This window comes from Natrix helvetica (genome assembly GCF_964273705.1).
Source record: "Natrix helvetica genome assembly, chromosome: 2".
In the NCBI taxonomy this organism is placed as follows: Eukaryota; Metazoa; Chordata; class Lepidosauria; order Squamata; family Natricidae; genus Natrix; species Natrix helvetica.
In genome coordinates this window covers 274072264-274091777 of record NC_138552.1, presented here as the reverse complement: position 1 = coordinate 274091777, position 19514 = coordinate 274072264, and the positions used below count along the sequence as shown (strand labels likewise).

The 19514-nt window shown below is 40.9% G+C and overlaps 2 protein-coding genes across 6 annotated transcripts in view; both read right to left on the bottom strand.

Annotated features, from left to right (window-relative positions):
- The window catches only part of LOC309386717 (protein NipSnap homolog 2-like), a 291445-nt gene extending 288005 nt beyond the window's left edge, over positions 1-3440 (bottom strand). Inside the window, exon 1 of the mRNA XM_081942423.1 lies at positions 3431-3440. The gene's annotated coding sequence lies outside the window, so the exon portion shown is untranslated. The remainder of the gene's footprint in view (positions 1-3430) is intronic.
- Positions 1-19514, bottom strand: part of TSPOAP1 (TSPO associated protein 1) — an 84253-nt gene that overhangs the window by 48428 nt on the left and 16311 nt on the right. For 4 of the 5 annotated variants that reach the window (XM_081942393.1, XM_081942394.1, XM_081942395.1 and 1 more), the window contains exons 3-12: positions 18510-18638; positions 17261-17437; positions 15558-15830; positions 9095-9187; positions 8269-8352; positions 5767-5856; positions 3461-3583; positions 2542-2646; positions 1156-1206; positions 317-337 (exon numbers count right to left, since the gene is read on the bottom strand). In XM_081942393.1, coding sequence (XP_081798519.1) covers positions 317-337; positions 1156-1206; positions 2542-2646; positions 3461-3583; positions 5767-5856; positions 8269-8352; positions 9095-9187; positions 15558-15830; positions 17261-17437; positions 18510-18638 — 1146 coding nt within the window. Of the gene's footprint in view, positions 1-316; positions 338-1155; positions 1207-2541; positions 2647-3460; positions 3584-5766; positions 5857-8268; positions 8353-9094; positions 9188-15557; positions 15831-17195; positions 17438-18509; positions 18639-19514 lie in introns of those variants that run through there. The other variant, XM_081942397.1, reaches the window with a different exon arrangement.

The following is a 19514-nucleotide window of genomic DNA, read 5'->3' as shown; positions in this document are numbered from 1 at the left end:
TTGGACATTTCTTCCCTTCTTCCCAGTCATCAGAAAGAACAGCCTTGCTGTGGAATGGAAACCTTGCTCTTGTTCTGCTGGGCTCATACAGATGCAGCAATTATATGCAAGTTTGGAAATGAGAAATATACATTATTGCTTCTCCAATACACTTCAATTTTTCTCCAATGCTTCCCCAATTCTTTCATTGGCTGCTCTCCATAATGCATATAAAACATAGTATTTCTCTGTTCCAAATGCCTCTGAAACAATCAAGATTTGTTGGGGAAAGGGGGGAAATACAGGACATTTTCGGCACATCTGAAACCATTAGTACCTGCATAGAATCCAGGGAATTCTGACAAGACAAGAAACAGAAGAAGAAGAAGAAGAAAAAGTTTTTAACTGCACATCACCATCTTCCTTAAGTACAAATCTGGTGATTGATTGCAGGACTGGATAAATCAATTGAAAACCCCCATCTGGAAGTGCAATGGATTGTGAGATTAACCTTGGGAGACAGGAGAAAGAGCTGTAACTAGGGCAACACTCAGATAAGAGATATCTCAGACCCTCTTTCTCCTGTCTTCCAAGGTTATTCTCACAGCCCATTACCGAATGAGACATTGCCTTCCAAACAATGAACTGCAATGGGAAATCTCTAAGTATTTTCCACGGTGACAAACTTAATTGGGCCTTCTTCTCTAAAGACAAGCACATGCTCCACATAGAGCTGGCAGTGTTCAATGTGAAAAGTTCTTGTTTGTTTTAAATAAACTAAATTATACCTTACTGTTTTGTTAAGGTAATGAGGATTTAATAACTGACCAGCTGCAGTAAGGCTTTAAACCGAGATGATGCAATGGGAATGAGCCAGCAAGGTTATCACTTTAAGAGGCTGTCTATATAAGAGAGGCCCTGTGAGGGCGGTTTCTCTGTGTGTGTGCGTGTTTCTGTATTATAAAGATTGATTGATTGCCTGGTTTTGGTGTGTGTGTGTGTGTGTGTGTATGCCTTGTAGATAAACCGCTGTTTAAAAGACAAAACCTTTGTGTACTGTAATTTGCTCCTGGGTTGTCTCAAAATAATAGTCACACTTGCACACTCTGACATGTCTTAAATGGATTTTTTTCCTTGGCTTTTACCTCCTCTTCTTTTATTTTCTCCTCTCCTTACCTCTAAAAGCTGCACTGCTCCTTCGTGTTCTTTCCTAGCTTCAGCCTGAGCCTAAATCCAAGAGAAAAGAAAGGTTAAGAGGGGGCGGTTATCCTAGGAATATTTCTCTTCACTGACACAGAAGTGGGTGATTTGCTTGTAGACCTGATTGAATTGACAAATTCTGCCTAGCCAGTTTGTATTTGCATTTGGTGTACTGATTAGGTTTATGTTAAACCGTGGTTTATAACAGGTGAATACACATAATAATGTAAACCATAATCAAGCTATATTGTAATGGGTAAATTTGGTCTATTCTTTTAAAAAATGCTTTGCATGACCAACAATATCTCGGTATTCTGGAAATGTGGAATTTAGTCCAGGGAGACACTACTTGGGTTGACAAATGCTACAATGTGAGAAGAAGTGGGGGTACTTGACACTGTTGCACCCCAATCATGGAACAGCCCTCCAGTTGATACTGAATTGGCCTCCACATTATGGCCCATCCATATCTAACTGCTTACTGCAGTTAAGTGATGCCAGTGAATGGAAGACCATTTTGCATTCATTGATGCACGTTTACATTTTATTTTTTCTTACTACAGTTATTTTATTATACAATTGTATGTCATTTGCAGACTGTTTGATAGAACCAAAGAGTTGGAAGGGACTTTGGAGGTCTTCCAATCCAACCCCCTGCTCAGGCAGGAAACCCTATACTAATTCAGACAAATGGTTGTCCAATCTCTTCTTAAAAACCTCCACTATTGGAGCACCTACAACTTCTGGAGGCAAGTTGTTCCACTGATGAATTGTTCTCACTGTCGGGAAATATCTCCTTAGTTCTAGGTTGGTTTTCTCCTTGATTAGGTTCCATTCATTGCTTCTTGTCCTATCTCCAGGCGCTTTCGCTAATAGGTTGATTCCCTCTTTGTGGCAACCCCTCAAATATTGGAACACTGCAATCATATCACCCCTAGTCCTTCTTTTCATTAAACCACTATTAAACCCCAACTCAATTCGCAGGATGTTGACCATCCTGCTACCCGAGATGGGGACAGACTGAATAAATGAATGAATGATAAATAAAATGTGTTAAGTATCAATAGGGTAGAATCAATTTGTTGGTGATGAAAGCATGAGCCATTTCACCTTGCCCAATGGGTAGGGGGGTGTTTCCCCATCCTTCCGCAGATTGCATCTGTTCACATCAATGCAGCACCAGGCATTACTACAGGCTGAATGACCCATCAAAGTAAAAACACCACCACTAGAATTTTCCCTTAACCTCCGAAGCAAGCCAGTTCTTGCCAATGGGGTTATATGTGAGCCTTCAGCTAATGGAAGAATCAGGCTTGTGTGAATAAACCTGGAAGAAAGAAGCCTCCTTTTGACAGAAGTCACCTGCTGCAGCTGTCGGACTTCATCTTTTTTCTTCTGCAAGGCCTGCAAGGCTTTCTCATGCTGATGTTCCAGCTGCTGCCTTCGTTCTGCAACATCTCTCATGTGCTGGAAAATTAGAAGATCAGGAAGAGTCCATGGAGGCTGGTAATTCATTTTAACAAGTGAATAGATTCTAAACATAAGAAAGCCAAGTGATTCTCTCCCAGACCATTTTTTCATCCTGAGTTATGCAAATCAGGACATACATAGAACCTAGTTGGTGTTAACATCTGATCAATAATATCAACAATGTCCATGATGATGTTTTCTTCTATGCTTCTACGGATAGACTTTGTCTAAAAGAAATAATGGCAGGATCAAAATATTCATTTAATTTGATTAAATGTGCATTTAGCACATTTCCAAGCACTTGATTCAGAGGAAGTATTCAGCAGGTTCTGACCAGTTCTAGAGAACCGGTAGCAGAAATTTTGAGTAGTTCAGAGAACTGGTAAATACCACCTCTGACTGACCCCGCCCCCATCTATTCTCTGCCTCCCGAATCCCAGCTGATCGGGAGGAAATGAGGATTTTGCAGTAACCTTCCCCTGGAGTGGGAAGGGAATGGAGATTTTACAGTATCTCTGCCACGCCCACCAAACCAAACCCACCAAGCTGTGCCACGCCCACCAAGCCACACCCACAGAACCAGTAGTAAAAAAATTTGAATCTCACTATTGTCTTGATTCATCATAGTATGAATAACACAAATAAAGAAGTGACATTTGTGTTTATCCACATCATGAAAATCAACTTTTAATCAGAAAACCTGGAGTCCATTACAACCTAATTCCAAATTTGCTATTTCTGCTGGTCAGTTTTCCAAAATGAAGGATATCAAAAGAAGGTAGCTATTCTGGAACAGCCTTTTCCTACAAACCTTGAGTGCCTGCCCGAGACTCTCCAGCCTGTCCTGGAGTTCCTGGGTTTTCTGAAGAGCCGAATCCCGTTCCTCGGTCACTACAGAAACCTGCAGCCTTAAGTCAGCATTTTCAGATTCAACCTGCAATAGGAGATACAGTTAGTTAACAGGAGGAGGAAGAGGAGGAGGAGGGGAAGGGGAAGGAGAAGCTCTCTCTGATACAAGAAGCATTACAATCCCTTCTGCTTTACAGTCTGATTAATATGTATAGCTGTGAAAGTTGGACCATAAGAAAGGCTGAGCGCTTTTAAAAAACCTTATAAAGAAGTTCATAAGAGAATTGACACAACTGGCAAAAGGGATAAGACTGTTCTGTTACTGGAAAGATAGAGGTTGATCATGAATGTCGATAATAAAAAACTTAGTTAATTTTTGGTGATTAATAAGTAGGATGTTGTAGATGCTTTTAGATTGTTTCTTTAAATGTTTATTCGTTAACAAATAATTCATTACGATAATAATAATGAAATAATAATTCTAACTAGTAAAAGCAACTTGGATATAAACTACAAATTGAGACCTGGAAAAAAGATTTATTAATTTTACTAACAAATTTGTGTTTATAAAGATGTAATCATTTTGGGGTATCTATTAACATTATTAACAAATTTTTGTTTAGATTTTGTTATAAAGATGTAATCTTTCTTGGGGCTGATGAGAGGAGATGTGATATAAATAGTAAATAATTTTAGCTAATTATAATAATAATAAGGAAATGCTAATGGATAATGTTTATTAATTGATTTTTTTCAGAATATGTTATAAGAGGGTAACTATTGGAGGTTTATTGGAATAGTTAATGAATGCCAGTAGGTGGTTGTGTCTTTAAATACAAATGACTCCAGATAAACGCACGTTTAAATAATTCTAGTTAAATGAGAATGGTGGTACATTGATAGTAAAATACATAAAGATTTTTGATTTAAAATGTACAATTCAATATGAAGGAAGTATAAATAATGATTGTGGTAGTAACGCACGAAATCTATTTGTAATTGACATGCTTTCTACAAGATGTAATGAAGGATGATTCTTTTTTTGTGTTTTTGTTTAATTAAAACAATAAAAAAAATTGGGGGGGGGAGAGAGGCTGAGCGCCAAAGAATTGAGGCTTTTGAACTATGGTGCTGGAGACGACTCCTGCGAGTCCCTTGGACTACAAGATGATCAAACCGGTCAGTCCTAGAGGAGATCAACGAAATGCAATACAATAGCAGAGTTGGAAGGACCTTGGAGGTCTTCTAGTCCAACCTCCCGCCTAGGCAGGAAACCCTACACCAGATCAACCCTGACTGCTCTTTAGAAGGCCAGATCCTAAAGATGAAACTCAAATACTTTGGCTACCTAATGAGAAGAAAGGACTCACTGGAGAAGAGCCTGATGCTGAGAAAGATTGAGGGCAAAAGAAGAATTGGACAACAGAGAATAAGGTGGCTGGATGGAGTCACCGAAGCAGTAGGCGTGAGCTTAAATAGACTTGAGAGGATGGTAGACGACAGGAAGGCCTGAAGGAACGTTGTCCATGGGGTCCTGATGAGTTGAACATGACTGTGCAGCTAATAACAATCTGTTCCATACAAAATGAATTTGATGGAATGAAATGAATTTTTCTGGTCGCCACGATGTAAAAAAGATGTGGAGACTCTAGAAAGAATGCAGAGAAGAGCAACAAAGATGATTAAGGGACTGGAGACTAAAACATATGAAGAACGGTTGCAGGAACTGGGTATGCTTAGCTTAAGAGAAAGAAGGACTAGGGGAGACATGATAGCAGTGTTCCAATATCTCAGGGGTTGCCACAAAGAAGAGGGAGTCAAACTATTCTCCAAGGCACCTGAGGGCAGAACAAGAAGCAATGGGTGGAAACTAATCAAGGAGAGAAGCAACTTAGAACTGAGGAGAAACTTCCTGACAGTTAGAACAATTAATCAGTGGAACAGCTTGCCTCCAGAAGTTGTGAATGCCCCAACACTGAAAGTCTTTAAGAAGATGTTGGATAGGGTTTCCTGCCTAGGCAGGGGGTTGGACTAGAAGACCTCCAAGGTCCCTTCTAACTCTACTATTGTATTGTATTGTATAACTGGCATTGGGTCTTTCTACAGAAATGTATGTCTTTGTGTATTGATATTCCAGAGCCAACACATCAGAAAGATGAACTTGTTTTACAATGAAATAATATTTATTCCCCAGGAAAAGGCCCTTGGGGACACCAACTAACACTACTTTAGATGGGGGGGGGATATAAAAGAAGGTCTCATGATTACCTTCTCTGTCCACTCAACTTGCCCCTGTAACACGGCGTTCTCCTCAGAGAGACGGGCATTATCACTCCGCACTTCCTGCAGTTCGATCTCCTGTGTGGGGAAAAAGCAAGCATGGGTTTTCTGGGATTAAAGGAATCTCTCCCCACTATAACAAATGGGTTCAGGGCTTCAGAAAGGACTTTTTTTTTTTTTTTTTAGAAAAGTGCAACCGGGTATAAATATGCAACTCTAAGGCAAAAAAGGTATAGTTTCTGAAAAATATTTGTGCAGACTATTGATGAAAATACGAAAACATGATATTAAAAAAAGCATTTTGAGGGGGGGGGGAAATGGAACAGATTGTTGAAAATTATCAACAGCTGTTTCTCCTGTTAGAAGCTCTTCATGTTGCTACCTAGAAAAAGCAGTTGGAAAGAAGAAGGATGCCATTTGAGAACTCAGGAAGCCTTTCCTGATAAATCCTGTTGATGATAATGCACAATGGTTAAGGTTTGACTTTGACTGCAGTTTATTTCACAACATTTGTCATTGCCTCTCTGTGGTTTTCCCCTACTAAATCAAAAATAGGCACATAATATCTCATTCATTCATTCATTCATTCATGCATTCATTCATTCATGCATTCATTCAATTTCTATGCTGCCCATCTCCCCTACAAGGTGACTATGGGAGGCTTACAAATTAAATTGGACCCCGTTCACTGGCAGTGCTTCTCCCCAGCCCTTTGTCTTGAAAACACATGCACACAATCATGCAGAAACAGATTTACATAGAGGAAGATGGGGAAAAGTGTGTAAGATTCTACTGTGTGGCTAGTTCTGCATCCCATCTCAATTCTCTGAAGAAGAAATGACTTTGTCAGCCATTAATGCACATTTGGAATGCATGCTTTTGAACTGCAATTAAGGGACTCCTAACCCACAACTTAACCAATATTCTGGGTTTAAATAACGAGCTAAACTATGGTCATTAATGAGGCCATCTAAATCTGCAACATGGCAGGTGCAATGCCATGATTGAAGCTCTACCTACTTTGCACATACGTATATGTACAAAGGAAATATGAAATAGATCATTGTGTGCACAAAAGAATGTGTAGCCACAGTCATCTTGCACGCTTTACCATATATACACACCCATGGATGTCACTTAGGTAACTCTTATCGAAGTATAGCATTGCCTGCTGTCTGAATCAATTTAAAATTGTGATACATACAGGGACGCCATTTACTTCCAATAAAACATTTTTAATAGGGACATCTGGGGGGAAAGCCAGATGAAATATTAGCTTCTGAATGTATCTATGCGACACAGAACTTAAGGGCCTTTAAAAATAGGTTTGGGAGTTTTAAAACAGTGAAATGAGTACTTTAAGCACCTGCAAAGCTTAAAATACCAATTGTACTCTGTAAAATCTTCCTCAAATTCCAGACATACTGAAAGGGAAAAAAAATCTTGGCTGCACTGACTGTACTCTGGTCAAGACATAAGGGTCCTGATAGGCACTATGTGATTCCCCGGAATGTCCTTTCTGCATTCTTGGATTTAGGCATAAAACTCTGGAGAACTGGTAGCAGAAATTTTGAGTAATTAAAAGAACCGGTAAATACCACCTCTGACTGGCCCCACCCTCCATCTATTCTCTGCCTCGGGAGTCCCAGATGATCTGGAGGGAATGGGGATTTTGCAGTAACCTTCCCCTGGAGTGGGGAGGGAATGGAGATTTTACAGTATCCTTCACCTGCCAGGCCCACCAAGCCATGCCCACCAAGCCACACCACGTCCACCAAGCCACGTGCACAGAACCGGTAGTAAAAAAAATTGAATCCCACCACTGCAATGAAGATATTTCATTCCACTCTAAACATTTCACTTTAATTAGCACTTCTAGCACTTCACTTTAATGCTGGTTTAAGATCTTAAAAACCTGCAGAAGAGACTGTAAGTAACAGAAAGCTTTCTCTCTGAAGGATCCGGTGACATATATAACACGTATGTAGATAAAGAAACTCATTTTTTTTTTCTGAACAGAAAACTCAAACATTACCAATGCTAGATTTCCTAATGGCGCATCCATGGTGTATAAGTATGCTTCTTTTTAAAAAAAAAAGTAAAATGATGGATCTGGCTATGTAATCTTAAAAAACCATTTTTAATCTACAAAAATATCACAACACATGAAAAAAAAGAGGCAGGACATTAATCACACAATCACAGTTACCATCTTGATTTTTTTTATTTCTCCTCCACACCCAGCAGACGCTGTTCTTAATGTGTAACTTAGGGGGGGAAATTGCTAGCTTTTGTATCAACTATTGCCGCTCTTTGTAATCCCTTGTTCTTGCACCAGTGATTTGCTATTATTAGCCAGTTATTGCTACTGAACCTTCCGTTCCTAGGGAGTTTGTAGGCATCCCTCTTCTGTCTGTTGAAAGTAGCACTAGGAGTCTGCAGGCAAGCAAGCAGCACAGTGCCACACAGTGGGGGTGGGGACTCACTTACAAGCTCTGCACATCGCTTGTGCTTCTTCTTTACTTCATACTCCAGATGTTCACATTGCTTCCTCTTTTTTGTGAGCTCAGAGTCCTACCGGGAGGAGAAAGGAGACAATCAAACTGAAAGGCAAATGACCAAACAATGCTTACCTATTTCAAACAAGATGGCATAATTTTAGGGATGCTGAAGCCTGAGCTGGCCTAGATTTAGCAGCTTGGCTCTCTCAGGTCTTCTTTTCCAGAACTACGTTGCAAAAGCATACAATAAGTTCTCGACTTATGACCACAATTAAGCCCAAAATTTCTGTTGTTAAATAAGAAACTTGTTACGTGAATTTTATGACCTTTCCTGCCACTTTTGTTAAGTGAATGCCTGCAGTTGTTAAGTTACTAATGTGGTTGCTAAATGAATCTGGATTCCCCATTGACTTTGCTTGTCAGAAGATCATAAAAGGTGATCAGGTGCTCCTGGGACATGGGCACTGTCATAAATATGAGTCAGACGCCAAGCATCCAAATTTTGATCATGTGATTGTGAGGATGCTGCCATGGTCATAAGTCACTTTTTTTCAGTGCCATTGTAATTTCAAATGCTCATTAAACAAGTTATATAGTTACTTTTGAGGATAATGTTTCCACAAGGTAAAGATCAAGACTCCCTAAAGATGTGTACAGATCGTAAAGCAATTTTTGCCATTGTCTTTTGGAAATTTAATTCAGCACCCCAGTCTAGTGAATAGTTCTAGAATTTCCTGTTAATGTTCCATCCAAGGACTAACTAGGGCACCCTCCTTGGCTGTGCTAGATGTTGTCATATGCAAAAAAAACCTCACCAAATGCTTCACGTGCTTTTTGACTTCAGGGGCAGAAAACAATGGTTCTTCTCTTCTTTGCACTCTCCCGAAAGGAAACACTCCCGTCTCTGACTGCAAAAGAGACAAATTTCAGCCAAATTGAAGAGCAAATGGATCCTGTTCATTTTGTGATCCACAATCTTTCTTTACTGATAGGAGTTAGCAAGTTGACTAAAATAGGATAGAATAGAATAACCGAGTTGGAAGGGACTTTGGAGGTCTTCTAGTCCAACCCCCTGCTTAGGCAGGGAACCCTACAACACTTCAGACAAATGATTATCCAACACCTTCTTCAAAACTTCCAGCATTGGAGTCTTCACAACTTCTGCAGGCAAGTTGTTCCATTGATTAATTGTTCTAATTGACTTAATTTATTAATTTATTAAATTTATACTTGCCCATCTTACCTAAGCGATGGTTTACAACACTGGGCAGTTTACAACACCCAGTCTTAAGACTAAGTTCCTGTCCTGAAAATATGTTTGCTGCTGTGAACTGCTCTGGGTGTAGGATGTCATCTCTGAGGTTAGGCAGGAATGCAGACTTCAGTATGGCTGAATTCACACAATAAGCTAGACCAGGCTAAAATAAAGTTTTGTGCCTTTGTTATTCAGCACACCATGAGGACCAGGCAAATTATAGGGGCCAGGCTATCACATTAAACCATCATATGATTTATTTAGGCATAACGTATAATCAGAACACAGCACTGCTGTCAGGCCAAAACCAAGAATTACAAAGTAGAGATTCTTCCCAGTTGAGTTCTTTACTGTTTTCACATCTATAAACAAAAATCTTGACAGACTGTGGGTTCTACTATCTGCATCTACAATGTACACTGTAAACTACCAAGGAAGGATTGTCTTCACCTTTTTACTCTCACTCGTAACATCCAGACCGAGTTCTCTTACTTCTTTGCAATGTATCCCATCCCTCCTCGGTGTCCACCTTCCATCACAACTGCTTATGGTATGCTGGGATGAGTGGATTCAACTTGTAAATGGCATCTTATAAAGAACTCCTTATATTTTTACATACAAGAGACTGAGCTATTAATCAGTAGGTCCAGGTTCAAATTTCATGTCTATCAGGTGTGAAGAATCAAGACCGCATGTTAGGTTCCAGTTAAGCTGATGTATTCTTCTTGTTTATACACAAGAATGTGGTCAACTGTCAGTACTAATAGGGTGCTAGATAAGAGTTAACAGAATTCAAAAGTGGTTGAACTTAGACCACTTGTGAGAATGTAATGCATCTAGGTCCGTGATGGCGAGCCTATGGCACATGTGCCACAGGTGGCAGCCGGACCCATTTCTGAGAGCATGTGAGGCGTTGCCCTGTCAGCCCCAATGCACATGCACACGCTGGCCAGCTGATTTTCAGCCTTGATATTTGGCCGTTTTTTGCCCTCCGGAGGGTTCCCTGAAGCCTCCAGAGGGAGAAAAACGGCTCATCGGGTAACCTGGAAGTCTGTTCCTGAACTTCCAGTTTGTATGTTGGGCCATTTTCCCCTCCCCAGGCTCCTAGAAAGCCTACCAGGCCCACCAGAAGTCAGAAAATGGGCTGTTTCTGGCCTCTGGAGGCCCTCTGGGGGGTGAGGGAGGCCGTTTTCCCCTTCCCTAGGCTCCTAGAAAGCCTCTGGAGCCTGGGGAGGGCAAAAAATAGACCTACCAGGCCCACCGGAAGTTTGAAAAAGGAGCCATTTCCAGCCTCCAGAGGGTCTCCAGGGGAGGCCGTTTTTGCCCTCCCCAGGCTCTATTAAACCCGTGCGCACATGTGCAGGGCAGTGGGAGGGGGTCACATGCACATGGACATGGCACAAAGGATATTAAATTATGGGGGATAGGCATGTGAGCATCTGCGATAGCGCACATATACGTGCTTTTGGCACCCAAGGCGAAAAAAGTTCGCCATCACTGGTCTAGGTTGACTCCTCTTATCTTCGCCCCCAGGCAATGCCACTCCTTCTCCTAGTATAAACAATACACTTATATTAAAATTATACACAATATATTATCTTCCCAGGCAGGGCCGGATTTAGATGAAAAGAGGCCCTAGGCTATTCCACTTATGGGGCCCTTTCACCTCCCATTTTTAAGTTTGTAAATTACATGAGAGATAATAAAATACATCATTACTGTGATATATATCAATATATTAAATGAAACATGTTGTAATTGGTACTAACCTTTATAAAAAATGTGGCACGGATAAATAAAAGGCCTCTCTTGATCTTGAGGCCCTAGGCTGAAGCCTAATTAGCCTATAGGAAAATCCGGCCCTGATCCCAGGCCTTCGATATCATATAGCATTCTTCTAATTATTTATTTAAGAAAATTTATATGGTTGCCCACTCACTTTCAGTGACTTCGGGTGGTTTATAAAAATAAAAACTCAATATACAACAATAATCCTCCACCACCCACCACCCCACCCCGGCAATAACAATCAATCAGATAAGTCACTTTGTGGACTCCATACCACTCAGGGTTTCCCAGGTCAATTGGCAAAACCAGGTCTTCAGGGCCTTGTGAAAAAGTGTCAAAGTGGGAGCCAACCTAATCTCCATGGAGATAATGCCAAGGGGAGGAAACCACAATGGAGAAGGCCGTTCTTCTGGGTCCTGCCATATGCACCCCCTTAGTAGAGGGAACCCGCAACATTCCCTGATTCTCTGCTCTGGTGAGTAAGATAGATGTGACTGGGAAAACATAGTCCTTCAAATAACCTGGCCTCAAGGCTATGCGTCTATTTCTTATTTGTTTCTTTGTGTATCTATCTATCAATCAATCAATCATATTTCTGAATTGCCCATCTCTTTCAAAGAAGATATATAGAAACCGGGTGATCTGGATGGAGGTGTGTGCATGTCCACACTCACACATAATTCATTTTTCACTATTGACTTGACTTCAATCAATACCCAAACCATTAATATCAGGAAACTCTGATAGTAAACCCAGAATATCACTTCTCAGCTTCAATCTGTGAATCATGATTAATGAGCAAGAAAATTCAGATATTTTAAGATTATTTTTCCTATCCTAGCACCTTTTAAGTAGCGGGATTCATGCCCTATCATCCCCAGACAGGAAAATCAAAGCTACGGCTAACTGGGGATTATAGAAAATATAGTCTAAGATAGCTGGGTGAGGGGCTGTTCTGTTCTAAGTATACATTAATGTTTATGATTGTAATCCTTACTAATCAGGCAGTACCTGAAAAACTGTGGGAGGAAAATTTGTCTAATATTATATGTTTTGGTTGATTAAAATCCTACTCTGTCATCAAGGAAGCTGCCTCCTCCCGAGTTGCAACAGTTCTATTTTCCTATAATTGAGACATTCTGAGTAGCTCTGTGAGTTGGGTGGTCTCTAAATTTGATATTTTTTTAAAAAAATTAAACAAGTAAATTATAGATACTCCTGAATAGATGGAAGGTTTATGTTCTGATCAGGAGGTGGCTCTTTCCACTGTAACACTGAATGAGGAAATGGAAACTGCCTTGTGTGAAACAAGATCTGAGCCAGTATTTCTATTTTGGATTGAAATGGTTCTTCAAAATCCACCTTTCACTGTCAAGAAATGCAGGATGGTTTCAGCTGCCCTGGAAAAGATAATGGGCCTATAAGGTGAAATAGATTGGCCACTTCTCTGTTCTAGGGGGAAAATACTTTTTAAAAAAGCAGGCTCTATTAGGGAACTGATAGAAGAAGCTAAAGCCCTTATTAACAGCTTCTCAGATGTAGATTTTTATTCTACCATCTTTACATTATTTGGAGATCATGTTCCTGAAATATGCTCTCTCCAACCTCCAGCTTCCTAAGATGATTTATATTCTTACGGAACAAGAATTGCATTCATATTCAGGAATACTTTGTAATGCACTCAATAGGGGACTAAAACCTACCCCTCTTGGCTAAATTTATGGAACTCTGATATGGAGCCCAAAACAGGCAACACAACATTAGGTATCTCACCAATGCAACGTCAGGAAAGCTGGTTCAACCTCCCGGTCCTCTTTTCAGCCAAACTTACCTCCACCTACCTAGACTCTTTGCTACCCCAAAGGCGACGCGGCCTGTACAAAATCCGTCTGGCCGGCGCTTTCCTATCCACCCGGCTGCACCTCCGCTTCAGCACCAGGGACAGCTCCGCGCTGGCAGAGCTCCAGCCCGGTGGATTGTCCGGTGGGCTGAACCACTTTGCCGTCCGGAAGAGGGAGGGATATACGCAGCTCCCCGCACGGGGCAGGGAAAAGCTCCAAGCTGCGGCCCGAGGAAGGAACCCTTCAGTGCATAGTGGGAACTCCCAGACTTGACCACCCAAACTTCCAGGATCTGAACTAGGATCCGGAAGAGGTGCAAACACGGTGCGGTTCCAAATCTCTCCCGTTCTCCATTCAGTCAACATTTTCGAGAAAGGTTCAAGTGTGATAAAAGTATGTTTGTATTTTTGTTTGTTTGTTTGTTTGCATGTAAGGAATAGAGAACAGGAAGAAAGAAGAGAGCACTGACTCACCATTGCTATACCTAAGTATTTATACAGTAGCTGGGGTGAGATTAAGTCGGGAATTCCTGATCTGGTACAGCTGTCAATCAGAGTATTATACCTATTGGCACTATAATTTAATGGGTCAATAGGCCAGGGGAAAGAGGCAACAATATGGTCTAGTGATGAGAGAAATGCAGCAGCTCGTGAGAGACAGGCTCAAATCGCTGAGCCTGTTACTGGAATCAAAAAGCTTATCTCCCAACAATCCTGGCCACATGCTAAAATAAAAACTCTCTTGAGTTCAGCTCAACTTTGGTGATATATTCACGTCCCTGTAATTCTCTTGACAACAGTGCATGATTTGCCACACTTTTTCTGGGATGTTTCCCCCACTTCCCAGTACACCCCACAGCTCTTAGCCTTTGATCTTCCAAGCATTACCAGGACTGATCAAGATATAAATCTCATCTGTCATCTCGTGCCACTTCCCTTTCCTCGAATCTCTTCTTCAGTCCCACACGAGGTTGGGGGTTGTTCTGTATGCTTTCCACAGAAACTCAAGCACTCTTTGCAGTGCTATAAAATCTATTTTTAAAAAAAACACTTATAGGTGATGCTACAAAGTCAAAATCAGAAGAAATTATCTGTGGTTTTTGTTCATTTCAGCCTTTTTAGCCTATTTCCCCTTGTTCTCCACCCCATATCATCTGAACAGAGTGCTTATGTAGACATGAAGTAACATCATTTGCTCAGGAAGTCTACAAAAGACATATTAGTAAACAGATGGTGTCTAATATACCCAGGGAGAGCTCAGTTCTCTTCTTTGTGCAAATAGTTCAGTTCCACCCAGACCTGAAACTGCTCCTCTTCTTCCTCCTTCAGCAGCATTGTGAGGACCCATTTTAAGCTGTTCCATCTGGACAAGGAATAGAGGAACAAGAGAGATGTGGGGCTATTCCCAGCAGCATCTCCTGTGGCAGGGGGTGGGGGAGGAGAGAGATCAGAATCAACAATGATGGATGGGGCATGCAGGTGATATTGACAAATGTACAAAAGAGGTGAGCCTTGTGTTGCACTCCAACCGCCCTCTTGATGCTGAAGATGCTGGTGGCTCTTCACCCCCGTTAGCAATTGCAAAGAACCTTTGACTCTCCAGAAGGTTATCTACACGGCAGGCATTCCATCATGTTGCCTAATCTCTTTTCAATCCAAGTAGGCATGATTAACAGTTGTTCATTTTAAAAACTTGTACCTGTGCTTGACTTCTCCCCTTTCCCTTTGTTGGTCAGCATGTTTAATCTAATCAGATGAAAACCTAGCAGCTACATCTGTACAATAAACTAAACTACTGAGTAGGTTTTTTTAACGGTCCAAAGCATTGTGTGAACCCAGTTCACTAGAGGTGAGCACCAGAAGAATAGCATAATTCTGTAGCTGGTTAGGCATGTTCTCTGAATACAGAATGTATATGTCATATTTTTAGGATCTCCTCGGTAATATATGTAAGCCACACTGGAGGTCTTTTTAGCTGAACAGTGGGATGAAATGTTATAAATAAATATAATGTTTATGGCAATGCTTTTAAGCTTCACTTGATTCTTTTTCTTTGCTTTCAACCTGGATGAAACAAACAGTAGATAAAAAAAACAGGAAATGCAGACCATTACATAAGAGAATGACATACGTATTTAATTGTCATTCCTCCTGCAGTTCTTTTCTCAAATATGCCCCACTTCCAGTTGAATGTCTTTACTATTTCAGAACTGTAGCAGACCAATGGAATAGTAAAACAGCAAACTCCGTATCCCATGTGAGATAGCACATATGGTAGTTTAGCAATCTGGTAGTTTAAGAATGGTGGATTTTGTTCTGGATTGTCCAGCGTGTGGATAATTAAAAGGTAGACAAGATGCATGATTATAAACTGGAAGGAGTTCAAAGGATTTACCTGGCTGGTCTCCTCCACTGCTATGCACAGTTCCTCCCATGGCTGTGATACCCTTGTAGGAGAAAAACCATTTGAGCAGGTAGTCTTGGCTGATGTGGTGAGCCCCAAGTCCACTGCAAAAGCTACAGCAATGTCTCCTGATCCCTGGCCAGAGGGCTCCAGGGCTGCCTTAAAATTCTTCAGAGCAATCTGTCTCTGTAACCGCAGCACTTCCTTCTGAGATTCTCGGAGTAAATGCTGGAAATCTAGAAGAGGCAGACATGGAGGACCTTCCTAGAAAAACAGAAATTATCACTTACCAGATTAAATAAATCTTAGGTGGCTTAAAAACCAGAGAAAACTGCTTATATTTGCATATGAGAAATAGATTACACAGCAAATGACCAACTACTGTTTGTTCCATCTTAAATGGTAAATGTCTATGCCATTGTGTCTTCAAGCAACATTTTAGAAGAGCGGTTTATCTTCCTCCCACATAGAAGATAGAATCCCTCTTCTCAGATAACACCTGTCGCCTGCACTTGAACAAAAGCTTTTAAAAAGAAAATACCTATGTTGGTAAAATTCTGTTATTAACCAAAAATGTCTTTTCAACAACAAATCTAATCCAGATTTCACCAAGCTGTTGCTCTCCAGAATTGTGAGACTTCGATTCTCTTTACCTGTGCTGGCTGGGGATTATGAGAACTGAAGCCCAATAACTCTGAAGGGCAGCAGCGGGAAGTCTGAGTTATTTAACTTGATTAACACAGCATCCCTAATAATATTAATAGTGAAAAGGGGCATATTTCAGATTTCAAGCACAATTCATAACATTCTAGTAGTCTGAAAAGAAAAATTAACAGACATGAAAACCTGCAGCATAAAGTTAAACTGGCTCATTCAAATCAGCCAGTGACCTGGGCCTCACTTGGTCTCTTTGATCTTCCTACTTCTTAGGTTCCTACATCCTCTCTTTCACTTTCAAACATCTCTCCTTGACAACTTTAAGACAGGTGGACTTCAACTCCTAGAATTCCTCCAGCCAGCCTGTTGAAGTCCAACTGTCTTAAAATTGCCAAGACTGGGAAACACTGGTCCAGAGCATGAAGTCCCGCTTCCTTTAGTTCTTGATAAGATTTTTCCCACCTTTTGCACGTCAACAGCATCTTCTTCCGGTTGTTCTTACAAACCTTGTTTCCCAATCTTTTGTTTGGTTTATGGACACCAATTCATAATTATCTGTTCTGGCACTTAATTGCTTCTCCTACCTACCTCTCCCTCTGCAACTGCACTGCCTATTGGCAGTGAATATTTTTTCTTTATCCCAAAATTCTGAATAGGTTTTTCCCAAACTAGAGAATGTTGGGAAAACATTCTCAGAGAATGATGTAGCAATATTCGTTATTTTGAAAAAAAATTCCCTTAAAAGTTGGAATATTAAATGGAAAGTCTTTGATATCTGAGATACTCAGCCAGTGCTCTGACTGAAGATGGCCTGCTGGTCATGGTAACTAAAATCCATGAGGCTTTTCTGAGCATGATGATAAAGAGACAACTTTTCTGTACTGACACACTTGGAAGTGTAGGAGCAGAGACAGAAAAATGTGATAATCCTGGTCCAGATGGGCCTGGATCCAAATCCTAGTGCTCACTCACAATGGATGGAGGTTTACCACATCTGGACAACATCAGCCTGAGTGTATTCAGTGGTAAACATTCACCTTTCCACCCATGATTTTAGCTTGAAGTTCTTGACATTCCCTCTGCAGAGCATTGATCTGTTTGTCTTTCATCAGGAGTGCATTGGCTTGTTCTTGGAGATCTGTGGCCCGTTGGCGTGCCAGCGCTCTTTTGCACAGTCCTGCACAGGAGCTCTTCACATTTATTGGTGCATTCACCTACAGCAAGAAAAGACTGACAGTTGTCTAACAGGCCAATCTTTGGGACAAATAAATAAATGATTAAGAAGGTAAGCTGACTTAAGAGACAAACCATTGGTTTATCTGGCTCTATTCTATCTAACTTGACTAGAAGCCTATTTCTAAGGCAAGGGCAGCCAATGTAAGGTCTACCAGGTGTCAATGGACTGTGACTCCCATCACGCCTTACTATTGATCATGCTGACTAAGGTTGATGGGAGTTACAGTTTATTTCTTCTCTAAAGTTTCTGGTTGGGATTTTCCTAACCACATTTGGCCACTCCAGGGATTGAATTGGAATTTTTGTGCAAACAAAGCATGATTCCTACAGATTCTTCCATACAAAAATGACAACACATTTGAGGAACGACCATTAATAAGCTACAAAGAATATGTGGGCATACACATATGAAAGGCGAAAGGGGGTAAAAGATGAGAACCCTAAATCAATCAGTAATTATCAGTTGAGCAAGAGATCAGAATTCAATCCAATTCAATCCAACCTTTATTGTTAGTGTACAATGAGATTGGCTGAGTCTCCCTTAGTCCACCCCCCCCCCAACATAAATACATATCACAGTAAAAGAAAGAAAATCCCTAACCCAATAAATCATACTAACAACACACACCTCTATACATAATGTGAGTAACATTACATTATAATATATTGCACCAATATGAACATGTTGCGCCGGCCCTGCAAGTCTATCGTACTACATACTTATGATGTTACGTTGCACTCAGGAGTCTGACAGCCCACAGATAAAAGCTATCCTTCAGCCTGCTCATACAACTGGCTATGCTTCTATATAGAGTAAAGAAGTGCTGACCAGGGTGTGAGTCAGTCTCTGTAGGCTAGTTATAACAGACTTAATGTATGGCTTCATAATTCTGATAGTCAAGAAAATTCATTGCTTTTGAAAAAAAGTTTGCTTTTTAATATCAAAAAGATTGTATAAACTGTGACTTTGATCACCTTTGTGGAGTGCCAAGCCTAACAATATGGGCAGCTTGACTGGGCTCGCCTGCCACCCAAGGTTGGCTCACTTACCACTCTGAGGTTGGCTTCTTGCAGCTTCCTGGCTCTCTCCTCCAGACGTTTTGCAATGACCGCCAGCTCTGCATTCTTCCTCTTCAAATGCCTCACCTTCTCCTGAGTCTCTGGGAAGCAGGTCTTACGCTGGAAAACAAAAAATAAGAAAGACCTGAGCTGCCTTTTTGACCCAATTTTACTTTTGGAGAGCGATCCAATTTGGGAAAATAAGTTCATTCAGCAAGGAGGGCAGTATAACCACCTTTTTCTCCCCCAGGTATGGTATGGTATGGTTCGTCGATGATTGCTTAAGTTAGAACATGAGTCATAACCTGAGAAGAAGGAATCTAATTGGACAGAAAGCAGCTTGGATGATGCATTTTAGGTTAGAATTTAAAATCTTCCAGCGGTTTATTAAGCTTAAAGCAACTTCAGAAGTTCCACTCCAGATTTATTTATTTATTTATTAAATGTTTACACTGCCCATCCTATCTAAGTGACTCCGCTTATAAACATACGAGTAAAAGCAGAGATTGAAAACAGAATTAAGAACAAAGTTCTTAAGAACCTACAAGATAAAAGTGAAATTCAAAAGGCTAAAAGATTGCCAAGGCAGGAGGAATATTCTTAAGCCATCAGCCATCCCTAGGGCTACATCTTAGATCCCATGCTAATTGACAAAGACAGGTCTTTATACTCTTCCAGAAATCCAGAAGGATGGGAACTCACTTCACCTCTGAGGGTAAGATGTTTGAAAGGGTGGGGGCAACAGCACAGAAGACCCTCCTGCTAGATCCTGCCAGCTGAAATTCCATGACTGATGGGATATGCAGAACATCCTCCCTGCTTGACCAGGTGGGATGGGTCAATTTAATTTGGATGGGGCAGTTCTTAATGTATCTTGAGATTGCCGTTGGTTGACCAAGGAGCTGGGCATATGCTCAATCTGGATTATGGTCACCACAAGAACAGATTGGCTGTTTCTATGCTTCTTGTCAATCCCATCCAAGAAGGAAAGTCAAG